The sequence below is a fragment of the Mobula hypostoma genome, chromosome 10 (assembly GCF_963921235.1).
Source record: "Mobula hypostoma chromosome 10, sMobHyp1.1, whole genome shotgun sequence".
In the NCBI taxonomy this organism is placed as follows: Eukaryota; Metazoa; Chordata; class Chondrichthyes; order Myliobatiformes; family Myliobatidae; genus Mobula; species Mobula hypostoma.
Window position 1 is genome coordinate 114089287 of NC_086106.1, and position 27614 is coordinate 114116900.

Below are 27614 nucleotides of genomic sequence, written 5' to 3' on the forward strand. Positions count from 1 at the left end.
TGGAAAGGAATAAACAGTCGTTTCGGACTGAAGCCCTTCATCAGGACTCATGATGAAGGGTCTCAGACCAAAACGTTAAATGTTTATCAGTGCCCATCGACACTGCCTGCCTGCTGAGTTCCTCCTGCATTTTGTGGGCGTTGCTCTGTATTTTCAGCATCTGCAGAATCTTTTATGTTAGTATCTTGTAAATCCCAGTTTTGAAAATAGTGATGCCCAAAAATGGGTCATTGTCAGTATGTTGGTGATGTTCAAGAATTGCAATGGCCATCGTGCCTGCCCCTGTAGTTTGCTCCCATTATAAGAGCTCACACGCTTCTGGAGTCATTAGTCTAATCAAACCTGAGTGGGGTGTGGTCAGGGAAGATGAAGACCCAATTCTGTTGCTTAGTCTCAAACTCAAGTGTTGCAGGTCAATATTCAATGAATCACATCAGGACCTCATACCACACAAAAAATAAATGCTGCTGAGGCTGTTTCTAGATATGCTTTGGGTTCTCATTTCTAATATCTGGGTCAGCAGATAAAGCCTGCTCTATGTTTTAAACACTTGCCAGGATCTCAGCCAATGACCAGATTGCCCGGTCTAAAACATGAAGGTCAACAATAAAGCTGACTGTTGACTACAATTGAAAGAAAGCAAATGATGTTTTTTAATAGTCTTAATTTCTCACAATCTTGCATTCACCTACCACCTCACAGCACTTTACAGCACAATACAGGCCTTTTGGCCTACAACGTTATGCCAGCTTCCTTTCTGCCTTGTGTCTGTTTCATTGCATTTTAATTTTCTCCTTCGTTAGCTGCCATCTCTTCCTCTTCATCATCTTTTTCTCCATCAATCTTTTGACGATTGAAGTCTTCAATTACAATATCTTCGGCACTAGGAGAAGCGGGAAAAGAAACACATAAGAAAACTGGTGAAGGAGTCGGTCACCTCGTCGCTCAAGTCTGCCATGCCATGCAATGTGACAAGAGCTAATCTGCCCCTGGCCCCAACTCTCCTCTCAGCCAGTTCCACATAATCCCTGGTCTTTCAAAAAAAAACCACGATTTTACTTTCATAATAACGTTGTTAACCAACATATATATATTTTTTTCTCTGATGGACAACATGGACTACTTTGTAGTCGAGAATTAATATGGTAGCAGTGTAATTCTGAAGTGTTTTTATCTCAGTTGAGCTCTGACAGGTTGCAGAGACTGAATGTCCTATTTCTGTTGATCTACTTTTTTAACTGTTTGATCTTGAAAGGAGGACCCTGTAAAATCCCAACTAGTTGCTGAGCGTCACACTCTGAAATACCATGATTTGTTCAGCCAGAAGCCCCTTCAATGGAATATCCAGTCGAAAAGTGGATTATGGGAATAAGCAGCTGTATGGGAATAGAGTTTGTGGCTGGCTGGCAGGTAAATGGAGTGTGGCTAGTTACTCCCTGGAAATCTGCTGCAACTTTAGGCTGCTCCTTTGAGCAGAACTTGATAACCTTTAGTACATGTGCAACTTGTTTTACAATGGCAACAACTTTACCCACAAATCACAAACTCTGTTTGCTGCTCCAAATGTCTTCATGGAATGTTCTGGAAGTTCGTAGGAGTATGGAAAATATTAACAAAAGTGGGACATGCATCCTCTTCAGATTGCTCCATCGTTCAATAATACCACAGCTAAACTTCACTTTTTTTGTGCTAACTCTGTGTTGTATTCCAAAACCTTTCAACCTCAGTCCTGAACATATGTAATCACTGCGATCCACAGCTTTCTGGAGTAGAGAACTCAATAGATTAGGATGGTTAGCTTTATTAGTCAAATGTACATTGAAACATTGGAACCTACAATGAAATGTGTCATTTGTGTTAACAACCAACGCAGCTCGAAGATGTGCTGAGGGCAGCACGCAAGTGTTGCCATGCCTCTGGTGCCAACGTAGCATGCCCACAACTTACTAACCCTTGTCTGCATGTCTTTTTGGAACGTGGGAGGAAATCAGAGGAAACCTATGCAGTCACAGGCGGACATTCAAATTCCTTACAGACAATGATGGGAATTGAACCCAATTTTACAGTGCCAATTGTAAAGCATTGTGCTAAATGCTACCATAAACCCATGTGGTGATGGTTACACTTCTTCAGACTTCAGACCTGAAATTGAGAACCCACAGTTCTACTATTCAGCAAATCTAACAGCCTCAGACACTATTAAGAAGTTACATAGTTCCACACTTGTTCATGCACTATAGATAGAGACACACTTCAATAACACCACCAAACGTTGAAGTAAGTGAGAAAGCATCAGGTCCATTACTAACTATAAAGGAAAGATCTGCCCTGCAAACAGTGATGCCACACTAGATGAGAAGTTAAACCACTTCTTTTCTCGTTTGACGGGGACAATAAAGAAACAGTACTGAAGGCCTTGACACCTGAGGATGATATAATGCTGACACTGAGCACACGAGGTGAGGCGTATCCTCCGCAGTATCAACACATGAAGAGCAGCTGGACCAGACAGCTTACCTAGGTGGGTCCTCAGAGACTGCGCTGACCAGCTGGCAAAAGTTTTTACTGAAATCTATAACCTCTCTCTATTCCTTGCTGTGGGCCCAGCATGCTTCAAAACGTCAACCATCATACCAGTCCCAAAGCAGTCAGTGGTAATATGCCCCAATGACTACAGACCTGTTGCACTCTCTCCTTAGCTGCCAAGTGCCTGAAGAGACTGGATATGTACCACATTAAGAATGCCATCCCTGCTATGATGGACCAACACCAGTCTGCTTATAAGGCAAATAGATCAACCGAGGATGCCATCTCCATTGCTCTCCATATCGTACTGGAACACCTGGAGCATAAGGACAGCTACACCAGAATGCTTTTTCTCGACTATAGTTCTGCCTTCAACGCCATACTTCCCAACAAGTTGACCATGAAACTACACAATCTGGGACTCAATACATCAATTTGCAACTGGATTCTGGACTTTCATGCCAATCGCACCCGGACAGTCAGACTACTCAAGTACACATCAACCTTCCTGACCGTGAACACTGGTGCACCACAGCGATGTGTACTGAGCCGTCTCCTTTACACCCCTTTCACCCATGACTGTACCCTTGCCTCTGCCACCAACTCCATCACCAAATTTGTGGATGACTCCACGGTGATTGAATTAGTTATAAATAACAATGAAAACAGCAGAGAGGGGATGCAGAGATTGTATGAATTGTGTAATAAACATAACCTTTCAATGTAAAAAAAAAACAAAGAAATGTTTATTGATTTCAGGAAAGCATGGAGGTATGAACAAGCTCCTCTACTGATTAATAGTGAAGCAGTGGAAAAGGTGTCCAGCTTTACGTTTTTGGGAGTGAACATCACAGAGAAGCTGTCGAGGACCACCAGCATCTCCTTCATAGTAGGGAAGACTCAGTAATGCATAGGAGTTTAAAAGAAAGCAACGCTACCCCAAAAGCTGCTGGTAGAACTTATTATTGTGTAATTGAAAGCATATTAACCTACTGCATTATAGTGTAGTACACTAACTGCATCAAGATCGACCAAAAAGCACTTCAACGAGTGATCAGGACTTTACAGAGCATCACTAGGACACAATGACCAGAAATGGAAGCCGTCTACATCTCACACTGGCAACAGTGGGCTCACAACATCGCGACATACTCATCCCTCCTCGGTAATCACCTGTTCAATTCCCAACTATCCAGCAAGAGATACAGAACATCTCTGCATGGACATCCAGAATGAAACACAACTTTTTCCCACCCACCCGTCGCCCATAGGCACTAAGGACAGTCTCTAAGTGTAATACATGGACATGTGCAATATTTGGGTTTAAATAGGGCAGCTGCCTTCCTTTGATTTCAGAGCTTTATTTTCGAATTTAAGCTTTAATTCTTAATGCTATTTTATATCTAATCATTGTATTTTATAACATGGCATGTGTGATACTTGAATGGGACGGCCATTGATTCTTTTAATTTTAGAGTTGTTTGTTTTTAATTCAGTTGTAACTTGGAAGTCATTCTAAATAACTCAGATGTTATTTTAAATTTAGTCATTATGTTGTTAGTAATTGAATTGCCATTATGCGGTTTTGCTTTCAATGGATTAATATGGCAATCTCATTGTCCTCAGCAAAGACATTGAAGCTTTAACTAACTCTTCATTGAATATACAGTAAGCGTCCACTCAGCTGAGGAATCAGTCCAGTGAGCCTCTAATGCATCATCTTCTTTAGTTTTTTGTGTTTTGTATCTTATGGCCATTTGGAGGGTGGGCGATCTGTGCGTAAGGAAGTGGGGGGCACGGGGTTGGGGGTTTTGATGTGACTGTCGCTGTTCTTTTCTGTGATTAATGGGGTCAGCAATTGTTATTGTTGCTGTTATTTTTCTGCAGGTGAGGAAGTCAGAGATTGTTATTGTCACTGTTTCTGTGCGGTGGAAGGTGAAGGATTTGATACTATTGTTTCTGATTTTTTTCCACAGGATTTGGGTTTTTTTTGGGATCTGCAGGTTTTATTTCTTTTCTTTTGCTCCCCGGGGAGTTGATGTCCTTTTTTTCCCCACCAACTCCTACGGTCTTTCTGTATTTCATCGCTATCTGAAGAAAAAAAATATCAGAGTTGTATTGTACATACATATTTTGACAATAAAATTAAACTTTGAACCTTTTAGAGCAAACATATCATATATGGAGACTTACCTGAACCCTATATAATTTTGGTTGCTTGCTCTTGGCTGTCATTTTGTTAATCATCATGCTTATGTGACGGTTTTTCCTTACAAACCCAATTAAAAATCAATCAGTTTTTAAGGAAGAGTCATTAAACTTCTATACAAATGATTGGCTTCTCCATATCCAAGTCCCTCATTCTTGGCACCACCATTGTTGTAAGTCTCCTTTGCATCCTCTGGAATTCTTTGTCATCCTGATTGGAGCCCAGAGTTGGTAATAATATTCCATCTGGGACAAAGCCAATAACTCAAAGCAGATTATATCATTGAGAGTGAGGCAGTTCCTCTAGATGGAAAGTCCAGAACTTCAGGAGTGGTCATGATCTCAAGACTGAAGCACAGGCCATCCCCAATTATGGACACCCTGACACAAGAGCAAGCTGTAATGGTACTATTAAACTCAAAAGTGTGGTGTATGAGTGTGACTCACAACTGTGTGGCTAGGCACAGCTCAAAAGCCATCTATAAATTAACTGATTACACCACTGTTGTTGTCAGAATCTCATTGGGCGATGAGGATGCATACAGGAGTGAGGAAGATTGGCAGGTTGAGTACAGTTGCCACAACCTCACACTCAATGTCAGCAAGATCTATCTAAGAATTGATTGAGGACTTTGGAAGAACGCACACTAGTCCTCACTGAGGGGTTAGCAGTGGAAAGGCTGACCAGCTTCAACTTCTTGGATGGCAAGATCACAGAGGATCTATCCTGAGCCCAGCATATTGTTGCAGTCACTAAGGCAGCACACCAGTGGCCCTAATTCATGAGGAGTTTGTGAAGAATTTGTATGCCACCAAAGAGGAACATATGCCCTCTTTGCATTACTACCAACAAGGTGGTGGTACAGGAGCCAAAAATCACACATTCAATATTTTAGGAACAGCTTCTTCTACTCTGACATCACCACCCTGTGGACACCCCTGCTGAAATCTGGAGGAAAACACACAGAAGATGCAGAGGGGGATCACAAAGTCGAGGAAAGAGGACCGGTTCGAGACAACAGAGACTTATGGAGAAGAGGAGTTCGGTGGGTAATAAAATGGATGAGTTCACTGCGCTAGCCAGGCGTCAGAGAACATTTCAGGAGTACAGTGTTATGTGTTTCACTGCTATGGGGCTGCACGAGGACATACCCAATCAAAACTTTTCCACGGATGGCTTCCAGACCGTTTGGGCTGACCGGAAGTGCACTGAGAGCGGTAAGCGTAAAGGAGTTGGGTGCTTACTATTCTGGTTAACAATGGATGGTGCAATCCGGGTCATATTACGATCAAGGAACGTGTTTGTAGAACTTTTGAACTTTTTGCTGTTGGACTTCAGCCACATTCCACCAAGATACAAAACTGGGCGGCACGGGAGGTCGTTCCTGCCTGTGGCCATCGAACTTGCAGCTCCTCCTATGGAGGGTCAGACACCCTGAGCCAATAGGCTGGTCCTGGACTTATTTTCCATCTGGCATAGTTTGCATTTTGTTGTTTGATTGTTTGTGGCTTTTGAATTGCTATATTTATGCTCTATTCTTGGTTGGAGCGGCTGTAACGAAACCCAATTTCCCTCGGGATCAATAAAGTATATCTATCTATCTATCTGATTTCTGAATGGTCCATGAATCCATAAGTCCTACCCCAATATTTTTCACTTGTTTTGTACTACTTACTTATTTTTTCATATTTTTCATTTTAGTATTTTTGAATGTATTACACTATACAGCTACTACAATCAACTGTATTTCATGACATATGTCAGTGATAATCAATCTAATTCTGATTCTGACTAGAAAATTTCTACAGATGTACGGTGAAGAGCATTCTGATTGTATTGCTGCCTGGTCTGCAGGCTCCAATGCACACAATTGAAAGAGGCTGTAGTGGATTATAGACTCGGCCAGCTTCCATCATGGCCGCAGTCGTTCCCACCAGCAAGGACATCTTCAAGAGGCAGTAATGGCGACCATCATTAAGGACCCTCGCCATTCAGGACATGTCCTCTTCTCATTACTACCAAAACGCACAAGAACTACAGGAGCCACACTCATTGTTTTCTGTACGGCTTCTTCCCTTCCACCATCAGGTTTCTGAATGGTCCTTGAAACAGTACATGTTAGATGTGATAACAGACCTGATTCTGTTACGTACATAAAGTTCATCTCAACGAATGGAAGAACTAGTTTCCTGTTTTCACTCTTCATTTTCAGTAAGTTTTTTCTCATTATTTCCATGTGCTTTGGATACCATTTATTAAAACATCATGGTGATATTGTTACCCTGTCTAGTGTTTTTTGTGTATTTTCCAGTTTATGGATAAAACAAGTTATGGATGTCTATAGAAGTGGAACCCATTTGTTACCTGGGTGATAGACTGTATAGAGAATGCTTTAGATCTTTGTAAATTCTTTCCTCCAAAACCACTGCTTAATTTTTCTTCTTTTTTTTCCCACTATTCTCTGTAAACACTCGATTCTGTTGTGCGTAAAAATCCCAGAAGGTCAGCAGTTTCTGAGATACTCAAACCACTCTGCCTGGCACTAACAATCATTTCACGGTCGGCACCACATAGATCACATTTCTTCCCCATTCTGATCTGAACAACAACTGAACCCCTTGACCATGTCTGAATGCTTTTAAGTACTGAGTTGTTGCCACATGATTGGCTGATTAGATATTTGCATTAACGAGCAGATGTACAGATGTACCTAGGAAAGTGGCTACTCAGAAGGCATCCCTGCTGGTTACTGCTACCTTCCATTAAGATAGTCAGAGCTGCCATGAGTTGCAAGGCATCCTCCTTCTGTCAACATTAACGTTTAAGAAGAACTTACAATTCCTGCCCACTAATTAACAGAATTCACCCGTTTACGATAGAAACAATTCCGAAGTGTTTCTGTATTTTCAAGTGCATACTGGCACTAATAGGTCTCCAGCTTGTAAATTAATCCATCACTCAAACATTCCCCGGATCCACCATCCACTTCAAGAATTCAAGTATTTTTTCTGCATAGTTATTTAAACGCTTAATCCAAACTGGTGCCCCGGTTCAGTGGAGATAGACTACCTCAATCTCAGATGAAGTTTCCAGCCGGACCGTTTTTTTTTTAGAAAAGAGAGTCAAGCATAGTAACAGGCCCTTCCATACCAATGAGACTGCACCACCCAATTACACTCATGTGACCAATTAACCTACTAACCTATACATCTTTGAAATTTGGGAGGAAACTGAAGCACCCGGAGGAAACCCACATGGTCACGGGGATAACATACAGATTCTTTACAGATAGCGTTGGAATTGAATCCGGGTTCACTGGCACCTTCAATGTATTACACCAACTGCTATGCTCTCCCGCTGCCCATCAAAAATAACTCCTGGGTTTAAGAAGAGTAGGGAAACTTTTCTCAGTGCCTTGATCGATAATTATACCTGAACTCACATCACATATTGTGATTGTCTGATCCAAGGCCAAATTTTTATGGGGAAATGCCAGTATGCACCTCTTAAACCCACTAGCAGTTCAAGGATTTATTTGTAAATCTTTACTTTGACAGAAAATCACTGCCCAAATGCCACACTTTATTGAGGAGAGTAACCTCTGTGTATCCTGCAATATCACAGGCTTACCTGATGTTGACTGCAATTTAGTTGAAGCGATGAAAGAAATAAGAAAAAAAAAGTATGTTGGTTTAGCAAGTTAAATACTTGTAATAAATTAGCTCAAGTTTGAATTCAATATTAAACATCCCTGGAGCAAAAATAATAATGAGTGCAATGCACTGTAACTTCTCTGGACCAACTCAGCTGTATCAGAAACATTGCATTAACCACTTCATGGTGCTGCACTATTACAATTGGCTTAATTTCCCCAGACAATGGAGTATAGACATATTTTCTTCTGATCATTATCCAAACATTCCTTAGGTCTTGTGAAGCTATGCAAATGCAAATGTTCAACTGTTCCTTTTATACTTAATTGTCAGATGACATTCTCTTCCTTGGGATAGAATACTATCCAGTGTTATGTATACTATTGCCTTGGGAAAGTAAAGAGAATGAAATTGTAGTCCTTCCAGTCTGAACTAAACTCAGTACTTCCAGTCTATTGTGAGGTCCTCAGTAGACATCACCGAAAGTACAAAGAACAAACAAGGTCTAAGTTAGTCTGATCAGTTGTTAAATGCTAATACTAAGCTCTGGCAGTTTTGTTAAAGAACAAATTGATGAAGAAATGATTTAGAGTGTAAAAGATGAAGCAGATTGTCAGGTTATAGAAAGTCAAAGTGCAGGTAGTACCAACAAAAAAATAAGAAGGTAACAAACATTTAAGTAATTGGTTTGACTCAAACTTTGGGGCAGTGTTCAAATGATGAGTTGTGGTGTAATAGTAAAAACAGCAAATTCCCAGGCAAGGTAGTTTTTCAGGGGCAACAGGAGATGGACTTTAAGAATGGCACGGAGAAGTCTTGGGCAGTGATAGAAGAGTCTAGGGTTCTTTATGAGAAATGAAAGATCTAACTTCTTTAAATTACTGCTCTACAAAGGAAGTTCATTTTAAGCAAAAGTCTGTGGCTCTTTTAGTACCAACAAAGCAGCAAAGGGCTATTAATACTAAAACTTCACGCCATCTTAAAAGATTGTTCCCCTAAGCAGTTAATCTGATCAACAAACTAGTTTGATCCCCCAACCCAATCTATCTAGACCATAAGACATAGGAGCAGTATTAGGCCACTTGGCCCATTGATTCTGCTCTACCATTTCATCATGGCTGATTTATTATCCTCTCAATCCCATTCTTCCCTGCCTTCTTGCCATAACATTTGATGCCTTTACTAACTAAGAACTTAACAACCTCTGCTTTAAATATATTCGATGACATGGCTTCAGCAGCTGTCTGTGACAATGAATTCCACTTATTCAGCACCCTCTGTCTCAAGTAATTCCTCCTCATCTCTGTTCTAAATGGATGTCCCCCTGTTCTGAGGCTCTGTCCTCTGATCCTAGACTCATGCGCTATTAGAAACATCTTCTCCACATCCACTCTGTCCAGGCCTTTCAATGTTCAATAGTTTTCAATGAGATCCCACCTTGTTCTTGTAAACTCCAGCAAGTACAGACCCAGAGCCAGCAAACACTCATACATTAACCTTTTCATTCCCAGAATAATTCCCGTGAACCTCCTCTGGATCCTGTCCAATGTCAGTATGTATCTTAGATAAGGGGCCCAAAACGGCTCACAATGCTCCAAGTGCAGTCTGACCAATGCCTTATAAAGCTTCAGCATCACATGCTTGTGATTGTATTCTAGTCCTCTCAAAATGAATGCCATCATTGCATTTGCCTTCATTACCAAGGACCCAATCTACAAGTTAACCTTTAGGGAATCCTGCACAAGAACTACCAAGTCCCCTTGCACCATTGATTTCTGAAAGTTCTCCCTATTTAAAAAATAGTCGATGCCTTTATTCCTTCTACCAAAGTGCATGACCGTATACTTCCCTACACTATATTTCAACTGCCACTTCTTTGCCCATTCTCCTAATCAGACCAAGTCCTTCTGCAGACTCACTGGTTCCTCAACACAACCTGTTCCTGCACCTACCTTTGCATTGTGTGCAAATTTAGCCACAAAGCCATCAATTCTGTCATCTAAATCATTGTCATGTAAAGTGGAAAGAAACGGTCCCAATACCAACCCTTGCGGAACACCACGTCATCGGCAGCCCACCAGAATAGGCTCCCTTTATTCTGACACTTAGCCTCCATCCAATCAGCCAATTTTCTATCCAAGCTAGTATCTTTCCTGTAATACCATGGGCTCTTATCTTGTTAAGCAGCCTTATGTGTGGCATAATGTCAAAGCCCTTCTGAAAATCCAAATAAACAACATTAGGCTTTCTTCCAGGGAAGGTGGGACCTTTGCAGAAGAGACAACTTGCACCTGAACTGGAAGGGGACTAATAACCTGCCGGGAAGGTTTGATCATGTTTTATGAGTGGGGGGGGGGGTTGAACTGGAGGGTGATAGGAATGAGAGTTTTAGAACAGATAGTGGAGAAGTTGTGCTGACACGTTGTTAAGACATCAGAAAAAGTCAGGAATCGAAAGATTGTGTATGGTGCAATTAACATTCTGAGACGTGTGTATTGCAATGCAAGAAGTATCGTAGGAAAGGCAGATGAGCTTAGAACATTCATCAACACCTAGAATAATGATACTGAGTGAGACTTGGTTGCAGGAGGGGCAAGTCTGGCTGCTCAATATTTCAAGATTCCATTGTTTTGCACGTGACAGAGTAGGAGGGATTCAAGGAGGAGGAGTGGTATTATTAGTCAAGGAAAATATCACAGCAGAGCTCAGTCAGAACAGACTGGAGAACTCGTCTAGTGAAGCGTTATTGTTGGAACTGAGTAATAAGAAAGGTATGATTAGTTAATGAGGCTATATTGCAGACCACTCAACAGTCCAGGGGATTTAAGGAATAAATTTGTTATAGTAGGTGATTTTAACTTCCACATATTGATAGGTCTCCCATACTGTTAAAGGACTAGGTGGGATAAAATTGGTCAAATGTGTTCAGGAAAGTTTTTTTAGAATTCGTAGAATTCCCAATGAGAGAGAATGTGATACTTGATCCGCTATCAGGAAGTGAGACAGGGCAGATGACAGAAGTTCGTGTAGTTGAGCACTTTGCATCTAGTGATCGCAATGCCATTAGTTTCAAAGAAACTATACAAAAAGATAGGTCTGGGCCACATGTTGAGATTCTAAATTGGGGGAAGACCAATTTTGATAGTATCAAAGGATCTGGCAGGTGTGTATTGGGACAGGTTATTTACTGGCAAAGGTGTATTGGTAAGTGGGATGCCTTCAAAAGCGAAATGTTGAGAGTACAAAGCTTGTAAGTGCCTATCAGAATAAAAGGTAAAGAAACAGGTGTAGGAAACCTTGGTTTTCAAGAGATATTGAGACCCAGGTTAAGAAAAAGGGGAGGTACAATGCAGGTATAGGCATGAAGGAACAAATGAGTTGCTTATAGAGTATAAGAAATTCGAGAGGACACTTTTGAAAGAAATCAGGAAGTTTAAAAAGACATGAGGGATTCTACAGATGTGTTAAGAGCAAAACAGATGGGGGGATCTTAAATGAATTCTTTTGCATCTGTACTTACTCAAGAGATGGACTCAGAGTCTATAGAAAAAAGACAAAATGGCATCAACTTCATAGACACTATACAGATCACAAGAGGAGGCAAATTTGTCCTGAAGCAAATTAGGATGGATAAACCCCTGGGGCCTGGCAAGGTGTTCCCTCGGATCCTGTGGGAAGAGAGTGCAGCAATTGTTGGGGTCCTAGCAGAGATATTTAAATCACCCTTAGTGACAGGTGAGGTGCTGGAGGATTGGAGGATCGACAATATTGTTCCACTGTTCAAGAAAGGCTCTAAACATAAACCAGGAAACTATAAGCCAGTGTGCCTGACATCAGTAGTGGGAAAATTATGGAAGGTATTCTAAGGGATTGGATATATAAGTATTGGATAGACATGGACTAATTAATGATAGTCAGCTTGACTTTGTGCTTGGTAGGTCATGCCTAACCAATCTTATAGAGTTTTTTGAGGGAGTTATTTGGAAAGATGGTGAAGGAAAGGAAGTGGATGTTGCCTACATAGACTCTAGCAAGGCATTTGACAAGGTCCCACATGGGAGGCTGGTCAAGAAGGTTCAGTCACTTGGAATTCAAAATGAGGTCATAATTTGGTTTAGACATTAGCTTTGTAGAAGAAACCAGAGAGTGATGGTTGCCTCTCAGACTGGAGACCTGTGACTAATGGAGTGCTGCAGGGATCGGTGCTGGGTCAATTGTCATTAATATTAACGATTTTGGTGAAAATGTGGGTTAGTTAGATCAGCAAATGTGTGGATAATACCAAGACTGGGGGTGAAGTGGACAGCGAGGAAGGCGATCATAGCTTGCAGCAGGATCTGGACCAGATCGAAAAACACGGGCTGAAAAATGGCAGATGAAATGTAAAACAACAGACACAAAATTCTGAAAGAACTCAACAGGTCAGGCAGCTGGGATTTAATGCAATGAAGTGCAAATTGTTGTGCTTTAGTAGGACCAACCAGGGTAGATCTTACACAGTAAACAGTAGGACACTGAGGAGTGCAGTAGAACAAAGGGATCTGGGAATACAGGTCCGTAATTCATTGAAGGTGGCATTACAGGTTGATAGGGTCATAAAGAAAGCTTTTGGCACATTGGCCTTCATAAATCAAAGTATTGAGTGCAAGAGATGGGATAATATATTAAAGTTGTATAAGATGTTGGTGAAGCCTAATTGGAGTATTGTGTGCAGCTTTAGTCACTTACCTACAGGGAAGATGTAAATAAGGTGGAAAGAGTGCAGAGAAAATTTACAAGGAGGTTACCAGGACTGGAGGACCTGAGTTACATGGAAAGGTTGAATAGGTTAGGACTTTAATCTTTGGAACATAGAAGATTAAGAGGAGATTCGATAGAAGTATACAAAATTACGAGGAGTATAGGTAAGGTAAATGCAAGCAGGCAGTTTCCACTGGGGTTGGGTGAGATTACAACTAGAGGTCTTGGGTTAAGTTTGAAAGGTGAAAAGTTTAAGGGGAAGATAAGAGGAAACTTCTTCACTCAGAGGGTTGCAAGGGTGTGGAGTGAGCTGCCAGCACAAATGGTGCATACAAGCTCAATTGTAATGTTTAAGAGAAATTTGAACAGGTGCTTGGCTGGTAGGGTATGGACTCTATGACTCTTAACAACCACCAATTCTCCTTGGTCAAGGAATTTCCTCTAGGAATACCAGCAGATTTGTCAGGCAAGATTTCCCCTTAACAAAACTATGCTGACTTTGGCCTACTTTATCATGCACCTCCAAGTAGCCTGAAACCATATCCTTAATAATGGACTCCACATCTTCCCAACCACTGAAGCCAGGCTAAATGGCTTATGATTTCCTTTTGTCTGCCCCCCTTCCTTCTTAAAGAGTGGTGTGTCCCCGTCACTGTGCTGCACTGAAGGCAGATTAAACAACTTATTATAATGTTGGTATTTATGTATTTAGGTATGTTTTATTTCATTTCTGTCCTTTAAATTCTAACTTTACTTTGATATATTTGTTTATTCTTTATTACTGTTAAGTGTTGTTTTTATTGAATGAAGCACCCTGACTGACACACCACAGCAAATTCTTAATTGATGTAAATGTATATGATGAATAATTTGATCCTCCGTCCTTGATCTACTTCCCTTGCAAACTTTCTGCTATTTTCCCCTCAAGAATTTGCGCTTAAAATGCAACTAATACTTTACGGAGACAATGTCCCCACCACATCAGTTTACAAAAAGAAATATTCCATGATCATTAGACTGTTGCCATTGTTGTTTGCTCTGCAAGAAGGTTAAAGTTACAGCCTATTGTCATCATCAGGTGAGGGACATAATCTGGGCATTTTTACCCATTTCTGTGTCTGTTAAATTGATCCCAAGAAAGGGAGAGTTAGCCAAGTCAAACAGGATGAGGAATCACCCAGCAAATGAACAAGCATTTTCTAATATCCTGTCTGGGAATTAGAGGTGTTGATAGCAACATGTTGTTTATGTCTTATCGGGGCTCTGGGGAAGAAATTAATAAAATGGCAATATCCATAATTTGACTGAAAAGTTTTAAGTAAGTGCCAAGAAATAGATAGTAGATATAAAAGAAACACAAAGTAAAACCTTAAATATGGTGAACTGGTCATATCAGTGATTGTATTGTATATTTAGCATGTTTCTGTGATGGGTCACATGGTACATTTTAATTGACATGTTCATTGATTTATTTTCTAGAAGCTTTAATACACCTGTAATCTGGCAGAAGATAGCAATTGTCTGGTGAAGTAGCCAATTTATGGCCATAAAATCCATGTAATTCTTCCTTAAGTCTATGGTTTACCAAGTGTCTACATTGTATTCAAACAAATGTTATGTGCAGCAAGGTTACTTTGGAATTCAAAGCAAAGACATATTCAATAGCATTTAAGAAAGTCTGAAATAGTCACATTGATAGTAGAAAAATGTAGCACTACGTAGGAGAGAAGGTTAGATTGATCCAAGAGTAGGTTAAAAGGTTGGCACAACATTGAGGGCCATATGGCCTGTACTGTGCTGTAACATTCTATGTTCCATGTTCTAAAATACCAGCCTATGCTGTGTATGGCTCTTAAACCTGCTCAGTTTTGAACATAACAAGTCACTGGTCTTACAAAAGATATGCAACCACAGCAACAGTCTCAGAGTGGAAGGGAGGAAGGAAAGCTAAGAATTTTGCTGACTATTGCAAAACCAGAAACACAAAGGAGAGAACTGTAATAAAATTGGGGATTTATAATAAGTACTGGTGGATTTAGTTCTGAAACATTTTCCAATCCTAGCAAAGTTCAGGATGAAATTATGTAAGAAAATGTTTGCCTCATAACTATGTTTTGACAGTATATTAACAAATGATGGTGTTATCCTGCCAGTAATTCCACAAAACAAGTCCTATTATTGTGATTTAAAAAATCACAACCTTGCTGGTGAACTCCAGAGAAATTTCAGCTAAGTTTTCACATTCAAATCCATTTTATCTGATTACCGGTTTGACAAATTTGGATAAATTTTTGCATTAGACTCGGTTTTTCATCTTTCAAAAGAAATTGGATCTATGATTAGCTCCAACACTTATATGAGGATTAGCAATGAAACATGAAAGCTGTGCTTGAAGGCAAGAATGTCATAGGGTCATAATGCCCCCATTCATACCTGAAAAATAATACAAAGTCAGTACTCACCCTCACTGGGTTTAGGGTGCATCAGGTAAAAAGGAATCTCCACCATCATCTCGCTGAAACAACAGCAGAAATAGAGTGTAGATGTTACCCGGACCAGAAAATATGTTGTATCAAAATCAACCACTTTCCAGCTTTAATTTGTAAATATTTCATATGTATAATTATGAGACATAAAGGGAAGCTTTCTCATAAGTTCAAAGGTTCATTTATTATCAAAGTATACATCTCTGAAATTCTCCTCCAGGTAGCCACAAAACCAAGAAAGAAAAGAATGGCAGCACGATCATCAGAGTTAAGGGTTAAAGAAATTCAAAGCACTGCAAACATTAAAAATTTCAAATAAAGCAGAAATGCTGGAAACACTCAGCAGTCAGAAAGCATCTGTGTAAAGCTAAACAGTTCTGAAACATCATCTCTGTTTCTTTTCCACAAATGCACTTCTGAGTGCTTCCAGTTGTTTCTACTTTGATTTAAGGGTTAAAAAAAAAGAATATTTATTGAGGAAGCTTGCAAACAAGGAAGACTCAATGGGGAGGAGTAAATTGGGGAGGAGTGAAAGTTCTGATCCAGATTCATTTACTTATCACATGTACATTGGAACATTGGGTGGCAGATTCATCTCCACCAAAGGATGTGTAAGGGCTCCTTCCCTCCGCTGGCCTGCGGGTCTCCCTTGGGCAAGGTGTAGCACCTGCTTAGTCCCCTGATTGGGGTCACATGAAGCCATGGGGACAACTGGTGGACGGTCATATGAGCAGCTGGTGCATATCACAAGTCCTGGTTATGCAACCATTGACACCAGGCAGACAATCTCTAAAGAGTATTGGTAATGGTTGGGATCACCCATCTTGTAAATACACTACCCAGGAGAAGGCAATGACAAACAACTTCTGTAGGAAAATCTGCCAAGAGCAATCATGGTCACGGAGTGACCAAGATTGCTCACGTCATACGACACGGCACATAACGAACATCAAAACATGCTTTAACAACTAACACACCTGAGGGTGTTTGGGGGCAGCCTGCAAGTATCACCACACATTCCAGCACTAAAATAGCATACCCAATGCTCAGCAGAACAACGCAGAACATAACAAAACAGAAAATAACAAGTAACAAAACAATGACAGAAAAACAAGCTCCATTTTGCACACGCACATGCATTATGGGAAACTGTTCATGAGGTTGGAAGACTGCAGGAAGATTTGGATAGGAACAGCTGTGAGTTAGCATTGGAAGAGCAGAAGCATTTGAAAAGAGACTGGAGCAGCAGGTTTGTCATGTAATGATTTCTTGATGTAGTGAATACATTATCTGGTTTATTGTTAAGAAGACAATGCATTTACCATGAAATTTTGACCTAGTTGGAGTGATACAATAAATTTCTTGACTGTGATAATAAAACCGATTCTGATTCTGGAAACATTGTCATCTTTGACTACTTGAGCCAATCGTGCTAATTTTAATTTATTCTCTCTGGTCTTCCAAATTTGCAATGAGCACCATCCTCAACTATTAGCTCTTTTTTTTATCATTCTCCACAGATGCTGAGTAACCAGCTTTACATTTCTATCAGCTCTTGCTTAGAGAGTCACATTTTCAGCACCTCCGATAACTATGTTTAATGAAAAGGAAATGTCATATAATTCCTCCATGACACAATTTTTATGACCAGGATTATCAAGGCTTTACAGTTTGTACACGTTTCCATTTACCTTGAAGTGAGATCTCCCAGGATTCTAACACAAGGATGTCAAAACAGGAAGGCAAAAAAAACATAATTAATGACTAAAATACAGAGAATTCAAGAATGATACAGTACAGAAAGACATCATTTGGCTTCTCATATTGGTTTAGAACTTCAAAATTCAAAGTTCTAAGTAAATTTTATTGTCAAGGTACATGTATGTCACCATATACAACCCTGAGATTATTTCTCTAGTGGGGTTTTGCAACAAATCCATAGAACAGCAACTTAACAGGATCAACGAAAGACCACCCAGCTAGGGTGTTCAACTAGAGTGCAGTAAACAACAAACTGTGCAAATGCAAATATAAATAAATAGCAATAAATAACAAGAACATGAGATGAAGAGTCCTTGAAAATGAGTCCATTGGTTGTGGGTACATTTCAACGATGAGGCAGGTGAAGTTGAGTGAAGTTATTCCCTTTTGTTCAAGACTCTGATGACTGAGGGATAGTAATTGTTCTTGAATCTGGTAGTGAGAGTCCTGAGGATCTCGTACATTCTACCTGATGGCGTCAGCGAGAAGAGAGCATGTCCTGGGTGATAGGGATCTCTTCTCTTGCTTATCTTGTTGAAAGAAAGGAGAGAATGTACGTCCCCATTCTTTCAAGCAAGTATTCCAGATTAGTAATTACTCACTCTGCTAAAAGCATCTTTCCTCAGCTTGCCTCTGAACCTTTTGTCATTTGTCTTTTAATTGGTGTCCTCTGGTTACCGATCAATTTTCTCATTTATTTCGTCAACGGCACTCATGAATTCAAACTCTTCTGTTCAACCTCCCTAAAACTCTCATTACTTCACCATTGTGTTTCACAGAAAGAATTTAGAAACAATCAATTGGTGTATTTGAGATGGAAGTTGTTCCTTCAAGTTTACATAATGCATTGAGGAATGAGGCAAAAGAAGCTATACATTAATGACCTTGACGTGAGGTCTCCAAGGATCCTGATGAAAGGAAATCGAAACAGTCAGACAAAAACATGATGAATAATAGAATTACATAGATTTAAAGAATGATACAGTACTGAAGGACATCATTTGGCTTTTCATTCCTGTTCAGAACTTGTTCATCATTTTGAAAGATAGGAGAGAATCTGTTCTTCCATCCTTTCAAGAAATATATATTAATGAAACATGACACACAAGGGCTTTGAGTGTGATCTGCATATTGTTCATTTTACAAGTAAGACTTGGACCATAAAGTTGAGTGGGCACTATTTCCATATTAATATTCATATTCTTCCATATCTATAAAGGGAAAATAAGAAATATGATCTGAGCTTCCTCCAATTCTTTTTAATTCACTTTGCCATACCAGTATCCCCAATTCCTTTCTCCTTCATGAGATCAACTTACTTCCCTGTAAACACACACATGATTTTTACACCAACCATTCTGAAGTGATAATGAGTTTTACATTCAAGCTTTTTCACAAGTGGAGAAGTTACTCCTGAATTTAGATTCTCATTGGTAAAGGCAATACCATACGAGCATAAGATAAACTCTCTTCATATGACAAGCTGTTCAATCTTGGAATCATTTTTGTGAACTTGTTTTGAACCCTCTCCAGTTTTGACATACCCTTTCTAAGATAAGAGGCCTAACACTGCTCACAATTCTCCAAGTGAGGCCTCATCAGTGCTACATAAAGCATCAACATTACATCTTTGCTTTCATATTGTAGCCCTCTCTAAATAAATGCTAACATTGCATTTGCCTTCCTCATCACAGACTTAACCCGCAAATTAACCTTCAGGGTTAATGAAACCCAAGTCCCTTTGCGCCTCAGATTTTAAAATTTTCTCTCCATTTAGAAAATAGTCAAACCCTTTATTTCTTCTACCACAGTGCATGACCATACAAATTCCAACACCGTATTCCATCTTCCATTTCTTTGCCTATTCTTCTGTAGCCTCTGTTCTTCCACAAAACTACCTGACCCTCCACCTACCTTCGTAGGATCAGCAAACTTTGCAAAAAAGCCATCAATTCCATCATCCAAGTCTCTTACATATAATGTAAAAGGAAGCAGTTCTAACACAGATCCCTGTGGAATACCACTAGTCACCAGCAGCTAACCAGAATAGGCTCCCTTTATTCCCGCTCTCTGCCTCCTGCCAGTCAGCCACTGCTTTAACCATACTAGAATCTTCCCTGTAATACCATGGACTCATAGCCTGTTAAGCAGCTTTGTCTGGCACTCTCAAAGGCCTTCTGAAAATCCAAGTACACAACATCAACCGATTCTTCTTTGTCTTTACTGCTTGCTAATTCTTCAAAGAATTCCAACAGAATTGTCAGGCAAGATTTTCCATTGAGGAAACCATGCTGACCACAGCCTATTCTATCATCTTTTTTGGCACTAGGATGATGGTTGCCACCTTGAAAACCAAGGGGACAATGGATTGTTCTAGAGAGATGTTGAATATATCTGTCAGCACTTCCATCAGCTGGGCTGCGCAATCTTTCAGAACCCGACCAAGTTGACATAACTGTGGCTAACAAGTATCCCAAAACCACATACTTAACAATTGATTCCTGTATCTTCCAACCACTGAGGTCAGATTAACTGGCCTGTGTTTTCCTTTTTACTGCCTCTCTCCCTTCTTAAAGAGTTCATTCCAGATTCCAGTAATTCTTGAAAGATCATTACTAATTCCTCCACAATCTCTTCAGTTACCTCTTTCAAAACCCTGGGTGTACTCCATCTGGTCCAGTTGACTTAACTACCTTCAGACCTTTCAGTTTCTCAAGAACCTTCTCCCTTGTAATGGCATCGTCATACACTTCTGACCCCTGACACTCTGTAACTTCCACCATACTGCTAGTGTCTTCCATAGTTAAGACTGATAAAAAATACTTATTCAGTTTGTCTGCCATTTCCTTGTCCCCCATTACTACCCCTCCAGCATTGTTTTCCAGTAGTCCGATATCCACTCATGCCTCTCTTTCATACTTTAATGTATCTGAGAAAACTTCTTGTATCTTCTTTAATATTATTGGCTATCTTACTTTTGTATTCAATCTTATCTTCTTAATGACTTTTTAGTTGCGTTCTATTGATTTTTTAAAAGCTTCCTCTAACTTCCCTCTAATTTTTGCTCTGTAATATACCCTCTCTGACTTTTATGTTGGCTTTGACTTCTCTTTCAGCCACAGATATGTCATCTTGGTTTGATTCAGAAAAATTACGCAGCCCAGATAACGGAAGTGCTGACATCTCTCTAGAACAATCCATTGCCCCCTCAGTTTTCAAGACTGCAACCATCAGTCTAGTGTCAAAGAAAGTGACAGCAACCTGCCTAAATGACTATCATCCAGTGGCATTAACATCAACCATTATGAAATACTTTGAGCTGCTGGTCATGGAGTATATTAAAGCCTTTCTCCCGGCTACACTCTCCCTTTTCAATTCGCTTATCATGTAAATCAATCCACTGGTGATGCAATAGTCTCCGGCTTCCACTCTGTTCTGTCCACCTAGAAAATGGGGTCTCAATTGGCAGACTGTTGTTTATAGACTTCAGTTCGGCATTCAAAAGCACCATACCCCAGAAACTGGTGGGGAAACTGTCCTTGTTGGGTGTCAACACTCTCTGCAATTGGATACTGGATTTCTTAACAGCAAGGCTACAGTTAGCCCATGTGGGCAGCAGCACCTCTAGTCCCATTATACAGAGCACTATCAATCCCCAAGGCTGTATGCTCAGCCCACAGCTGTTCACACTGCTGATGCATAACTCTTTTGCAAGATCCAGCTCAAACTGTGTCATCAAGTTTGCAGATGACACAGTAATGGTTGGCCTTATCAAGAACAATGACGAGACAGAGCATAGAGAGGAAGTGGAGTGGCTGGTGGATTGGTGTGAGAAGAACAACCTAAGTTTGAATGTGGAGAAGACAAAAGGAAATCATTGTGGACTTCAGGAAGGTTCAGACAGGCCATCCCCCTCTGCGAATAAACGGCTCCTCTGTAGAGAGAGTTAGTGCACCAAGTTCCTGGGAGTTCACATTACGGATGACTTCACCTGCTCCCTTAATATCGCCTCCCTGAACAAGAAGTCACAGCAGTGCTTCCTCTTCCTGAGAAGATTGAGGCAATCAAGGCTCCCATCCCCTCATCTTAACTGCGTTTTACAGGAGTACCAATGAGAGTGTTCTGAAAAGTTGCATCTCTCTCTAGTTATAGGAACAGTCAAGCATTGGACCAGAGGTCCCTACAAAGATCTGAGAACAGCTGGGAGGATCATGGGGTCTCTCTACCATCCATCAGGGACATTTATCAGGAGTGCTACATACAGGACCCCTTAGTATTATTAAGGATCTCACCCATCCATCCAGCAGCCTCTTTGACTTTCTACCATCAGGCAGGAGACTCCAATGTATAAAAACAAGAACAGTCAGGATGAGAAACAGTTTCTTCCCTCAGGCCATTGGTTCTGAATTCCCGGCCGCATTGTATTCAAAAGGTCACTGGTTAATCTGTTTTGTACTTCACAATATTTAAAATTAATGCACTTTAGTTTACTATTTATGTACGAGTCATCTATAGATTTTATCGTTACCTTTTTAAATTATCATGTGTTATGTGCATTACTGTGCTTTACTCCCCGATTCAAACAAACATTATCTCGTTTTATACACATTATTTGGTTATATACATTATATATATGTAGTTAAATGACAATAAACTTCACTTGACTTGACTTGATGTATGTGTCCTGTGCCTTCCGAATTGCTTCCAGAAACTCCAGCCATTGCTGCTCTGTCATCATCCCTGCCAGTGTTCTTTTCCAATCAATTCCAGCCAACTTCTTTCTCATTCCTCTGTAATTCCCCTTACTCCATTGTAATACTGATACATCTAACTTTAGCTTCTCCTTCTCAAATTTCAGGGTGAATTCGATCATATTATGATCACTGGCCCCTAAGGGTTATTTTATTTTAAACTGTCTAATCAATTCTGGCTCATTGCACAGCACGCAATCCAGAATAGCTGATCTCCTAGTGGGTTTAACCACAAACTGCTCTAAAAAGCCATCTCATAGGCATTTTATAAAATTCCTCTCTTGGGATCCAGCACCAACCTGATTTTCCCAATTTACCTGCATATTGAAATCCCCCATGACTTCCATAACATCTCCCTTTCGCATGCATTTTCTATCCCCTTTTGTAATTTGTTGACCACATCCTTACTACTGTTTGGGGTGTCTGTATATAACTCCATCAGGGTCTTTTATCCTTGCAGTTCCTTAGCTCTACCCTGAATAATTCAACACTTTCTGACCCTATACCACCCCTTTTTAATTTTCACTAACAGAGCCACACCACCCACTCTGCCTACCTGCCTGTCCTTTCGAAACATTGCGTATCCTTAAACATTAAGCTCCCGGCTGTAATCTTCTTTCAGCCATTATGCAGTGAGGCCTCCAACATCATGCATGCTAATCAGCAACTGTGCTACAAGTTCACCTACCTTATATTGTACTGTGCATGCATTCAAATATCACTCCTTCAGTTGTGATATAGAGGGAGTACAAAGAAGGTTCACCAGATTGATTCCTGGGATGGCAGGATTTTCATATGATGAAAGACTGGATGAACTGGGCTTATTCTCGTTGGAATTTAGAAGATTGAGGGGGGATCTGATTGAAACGCAAAAAATCCTAAAGGGATTGGACAGGCTAGATGCAGGAAGATTGTTCCCGATGTTGGGGAAGTCCAGAACGAGGGGTCACAGTTTGAGGATAAAGGGGAAGCCTTTTAGGACCGAGATTAGGAAAAACTTTTTCACACAGAGAGTGGTGAATCTGTGGAATTCTCTGCCACAGGCAACAGTTGAGGTCAGTTCATTGGCTATATTTAAGAGGGAGTTAGATATAGCCGTTGTGGCTACAGGGGTCAGGGGGTATGGAGAGAAGGCAGGTACAGGGTTCTGAGTTGGATGATCAGCCATGATCATACTGAATGGCGGTGCAGGCTCGAAGGGCCGAATGGCCTACTCCTGCACCTATTTTCTATGTTTCTATATAACCCTTTTCAATTTTCTCTACTATTTACATTGCAACTCATTCTGTTGACTACAATATTGCCCTATCACTAGCCTCTCCTTTCCAGAGCCTTGCTACACATTGTCTTTGTAAACCAAATATCTCATCCTCTGCAATATCACTCTGGTTCCCATCTTCCTGCCAAATTAGTTTAAACCCTCCTGAACTCAGTGAACAGCTTATCCAAGGAAATTATAAAATGTTTGTGGTAGATGGTTTTGCAGTATGGTGACAAAATATAGAAATAATATAGTAATTATGTATAATATAGGTTCATGACTGTAATAGGAACAGCTATGCAAGTCAATATACTGTAATTAGGTAGGTTTATAGAATTAGGCAAGTTGATATACTTAGGCAGGTTTAGTGAAGGTGGGTTACAAAAGTAAGGATACAATAATCTTATTTTTCAACTAAATGTATCAAGATTTGCATACTGTACATTTAGACGGGGACGTAACTAGAAAGATTTGTAATCATATATATGTGAAGGATGTAAGTAATAAAGTCAATTCAATTCAAGATTTTGTAGATAGCAGTTGCTAAACAAAGAGGACACAGTAGCTAGATGTTAGACTCCTGATAACATAGGAACATTGATTAAGTATATTAACTTCTGTAATGGTATATATTGCCCTAACTCTGTAAATCAGGTAGAACAAACCAGGAAATGCTCTGGGGCATTATACTGATGCATCAGGTTAGACTGTGAAATAAACTGCCTTATTTTTAATGGATTGACTCCAGCACTGACTTTTAAATCACTAACAATGAAGGCGAAATGCTAATCACCGTTCACCAGCCACCACTGGGAGATTTGCAGAATTATATATGGATTGGCCCTCTAGTTGAATAGATCTGCTAATTACTCATTAACTGTGAGTAATGTGGATCCGAATGTCAACGTGGCTTTGTGACTTTGGCAAATGAGGTGAGAATGTTGGAGAGAGGGGGAGAAAAACAAACTACAAGGCTCCCTTTGCAGAATCCTTAGAGAATGAGAGACTACCCAGATAAATTGGTAAAATTGCCAGCAACACCTTTGTTCCAATTTTGGAAAAAGGATTCCTACCAGCTTGTGTTCCAGAACACCCTTGTTGTCAGGAATCTGTTCCAAGGTTGTACCCAAGTGTTGACTAAATTCTAATTCAGTAAACAAACACCTGATTACTAAAATAGCACTTCAATTTTTGATGTAGCTGTTAAGAGAGCCATGAATATTAATCACAAGCAAAGTAAGAGTGAGAATTAAAGCTCTGGCCCAAAACATGGGAACACTGGGTAAAGCTCTGGTCCGGTCACATAACAGCATGCTTGGTTGCATTGTCCTCTCCAGGTCCAAAGAAAGGTGCAAATAATTGTTTTAAAACACCTATTGGACATTGGTCATACAAAATACTGTATGGGCAGTTCATTGGTTCGTTGGCAATACCGGTGACAGAGAAGCTGAATGGCGTTGGTCATTGCATAGACTGGGCCTTCATGTCACTGCATTGCCTGTTACAGCCACCCAGGAGAGAGAGCACTAGAAGAGGTGTGGGAATGAACTGCGGCTGTGCTGGAATCTGCAGTGGCTAGTGAGCGAGCTCCTGCAGGCCAGATCTCCCTTCAATGTTGCTTTCCTGTGCCCTTTCCTTAGAAGATGAACTGTCTTCATCTGTGACTGACCCAATGTGAGATGAGAAATTGTTATGTACTAATTCTTGCAGAAATGTGGCTCCAGGACAACATCCCATGCATTATCAAACTTTAGTCCAGTGACTTACCGTAAAATTATTTTGTGACTTTATATGTTATCGTAAATATTCATGCTTTGCACTGTGTACTGTATGTACTGTGTTTTGCCCTCGGCCTGGTGAGGATCACTGATTCAGTAAGCTGTATACATGTGTATGGTTGAATGAGAATTAAACTTGACCTTGAACTTGAACCTGAAGTAAAATTACCTACCCGCCTCGGGAGGCTATCACCTTCACCTTCATCAGGTAGGAGACAAGCATTCCAAGGACCTCTTTATCGAGTTCTGGTCTGAGCCTAGAAGGAAACGTAAGTACAGGTAGCAAAGTCCACACAATGTAAAACAATGGAGAGGGTGTGGATATCACAACGCGTTGGATGATTATTTCCTGTGATTCTAACTTAACATTGTCTATTTTATCGCATTGAAATTATTTCTCATTTTCCAATATTAAATTTTATATAAAACAATGTGATATATGTCAGTATCTGGTATAAAATATTTTAAGTGGAGAAGTGAGATAATGTAATGCTTTAGGGAAGAAATAGGCTGATTGGTTACGACAAAGATCATGGATGCTAAAAATCAAAGGAAATGAATGGGCAAAAGAACAGGGAAGCATAAGCTGAAGGTGGGTTGTGGTGGTGGGAAGCATAGACATAACTAACTTAGATGTCATATTAGGCAGGGGCAACATGGGGCCATATATAAGATGTAGGAAATAGGCAGAGTTGAAGGAGAGTGAGACGTGATCTGGAAAGGAGAAAAGCGGAAGTGGAGAAAGAACAGAGGGCAAAATGAATGGTGGGGTTTCAGGACTGAAATAGGGGGAGTAAGTTGGGAGAAATCAGATGAGAAATTAACTAAATATTTCCTTGTTATTGAAAAGTTGTACATTAAAAAAAAGAATGGTTATAAAATATTATTTGACATGTTGAGGTTCATTATAACACCAGCTCTGAACAGTTAAACTCAAGAACAGTAACTTCCCCTCAATGATAAAGCTGATTAACCCTTCCAACCACCACCTCCACGTACACATCACCTGATATAACCTTACACATCACTCTTACAACCAGTCTATGTATACAACAGTTACTTGCACATTTATAGGATTGCTTTCATATTTATTATGTTTTTGTTTCCTTATTGTGTTCTTTATGCTTATTGTGTTTTCTCATGCTGTATCGGGTCAGGAGTAACCATCATTTTGTTCTCTTTTACACTTGTGTACTGAAGAATGACAATAAACAATCGTGGATCTTGGATCTTGAATTTTGAATCTCTGCATACCAATGAAAAGCGGGATGTGCTGGTTTTAACTGTAGCCTCATTACATTCAGTACTGCTCTTTATGTGAGTCCTTGGGGCTTGTCATATAGCATGCATGAGTTGGTTTCCATTCGCAGGACTTACATGGTGCTCGAGGCCAAGTTAGTGTCCTCGTGTTTGAGTTTCCCATCTAAGGCCAGGCCTCGTTTCTTCCGATTGTTGGCCAGAGCAGGAGTCACTTTGTAAACTTTGGTGAAGTTAGAATTGGCAGCCACAGTTTCACTAGAATCACACACACAGATCACAAGTTAAAATCAATCCAGTTTTACTGTAATGTTATTTATTTAGAGATACGGTGTGGAACAGGCCTTTCTGGCCCAATGAGCCTCATCACCCAGTAACCCACCCATTTAACACTAACCTAACCGCAGGACAATTTACAATGACCAACTAAGCTAATAACTGGTAGGTCTTTGGACTGTGGGAAGAAACCAGAGCACCTGGGGGAAACGCACACTCTCACAGGGAGAACATACAAACTCCTTACAGATGGCGCTGGAACTGAACCTCGAATTCCGGAACGCCGCGGGTGAAATAGCATTGCACTAACCGCTATGCTACTGTCACCCCCTATTAACAGGTTTATAATCAATTTCATTAACGAATTGGGGTATGATGTGTTCATCAAAGTTGCTGGTGAACGCAGCAGGCCAAGCAGCATCTATAGGAAGAGGCGCAGTCGACGTTTCAGGCCGAGACCCTTCGTCAGGACGAAGTCTCTGACGAAGGGTCTCGGCCTGAAACGTCGACTGCGCCTCTTCCTATAGATGCTGCTTGGCCTGCTGCGTTCACCAGCAACTTTGATGTATGTTGCTTGAATTTCCAGCATCTGCAGAATTCCTGTTGTTTATGATGTGTTCATGTTGTGCACTTAGACTCCTCCAGCAGTGCAAATTCCAGTCCTTATTTTTGGTATTGATTACTTTAATTGTCCCTGGGCCATTCTCCGGCTGAGAAAACAGACAGCTGATGAGCTCCCCACTCGGTGCATAAAAACATTGCCTTTATGGCAGCCAGCAATGTGAATAATAGTATGGAGCAGCAAATTTGAATACCAGTGTGTCACACGTGGAATTTCTCACACTGGTGTGTCTGATTGCAACACAGTGTCTCACCAAACACACCCTCATACATGCACACGGATACACTCACACAT

At 40.4% G+C, this 27614-nt stretch overlaps 1 protein-coding gene across 1 annotated transcript in view; it reads right to left on the reverse strand.

Annotated features, from left to right (window-relative positions):
• Window positions 1-515: 515 nt before the first annotated feature.
• The window catches only part of LOC134353129 (beta-arrestin-1-like), a 76605-nt gene continuing 49506 nt past the window's right edge, over window positions 516-27614 (reverse strand). Inside the window, exons 12-16 of the mRNA XM_063061069.1 lie at window positions 26543-26680; window positions 25339-25422; window positions 17306-17329; window positions 15591-15643; window positions 516-883 (exon numbers count right to left, since the gene is read on the reverse strand). Coding sequence (XP_062917139.1) covers window positions 867-883; window positions 15591-15643; window positions 17306-17329; window positions 25339-25422; window positions 26543-26680 — 316 coding nt within the window. The 3' untranslated portion in view covers window positions 516-866. The remainder of the gene's footprint in view (window positions 884-15590; window positions 15644-17305; window positions 17330-25338; window positions 25423-26542; window positions 26681-27614) is intronic.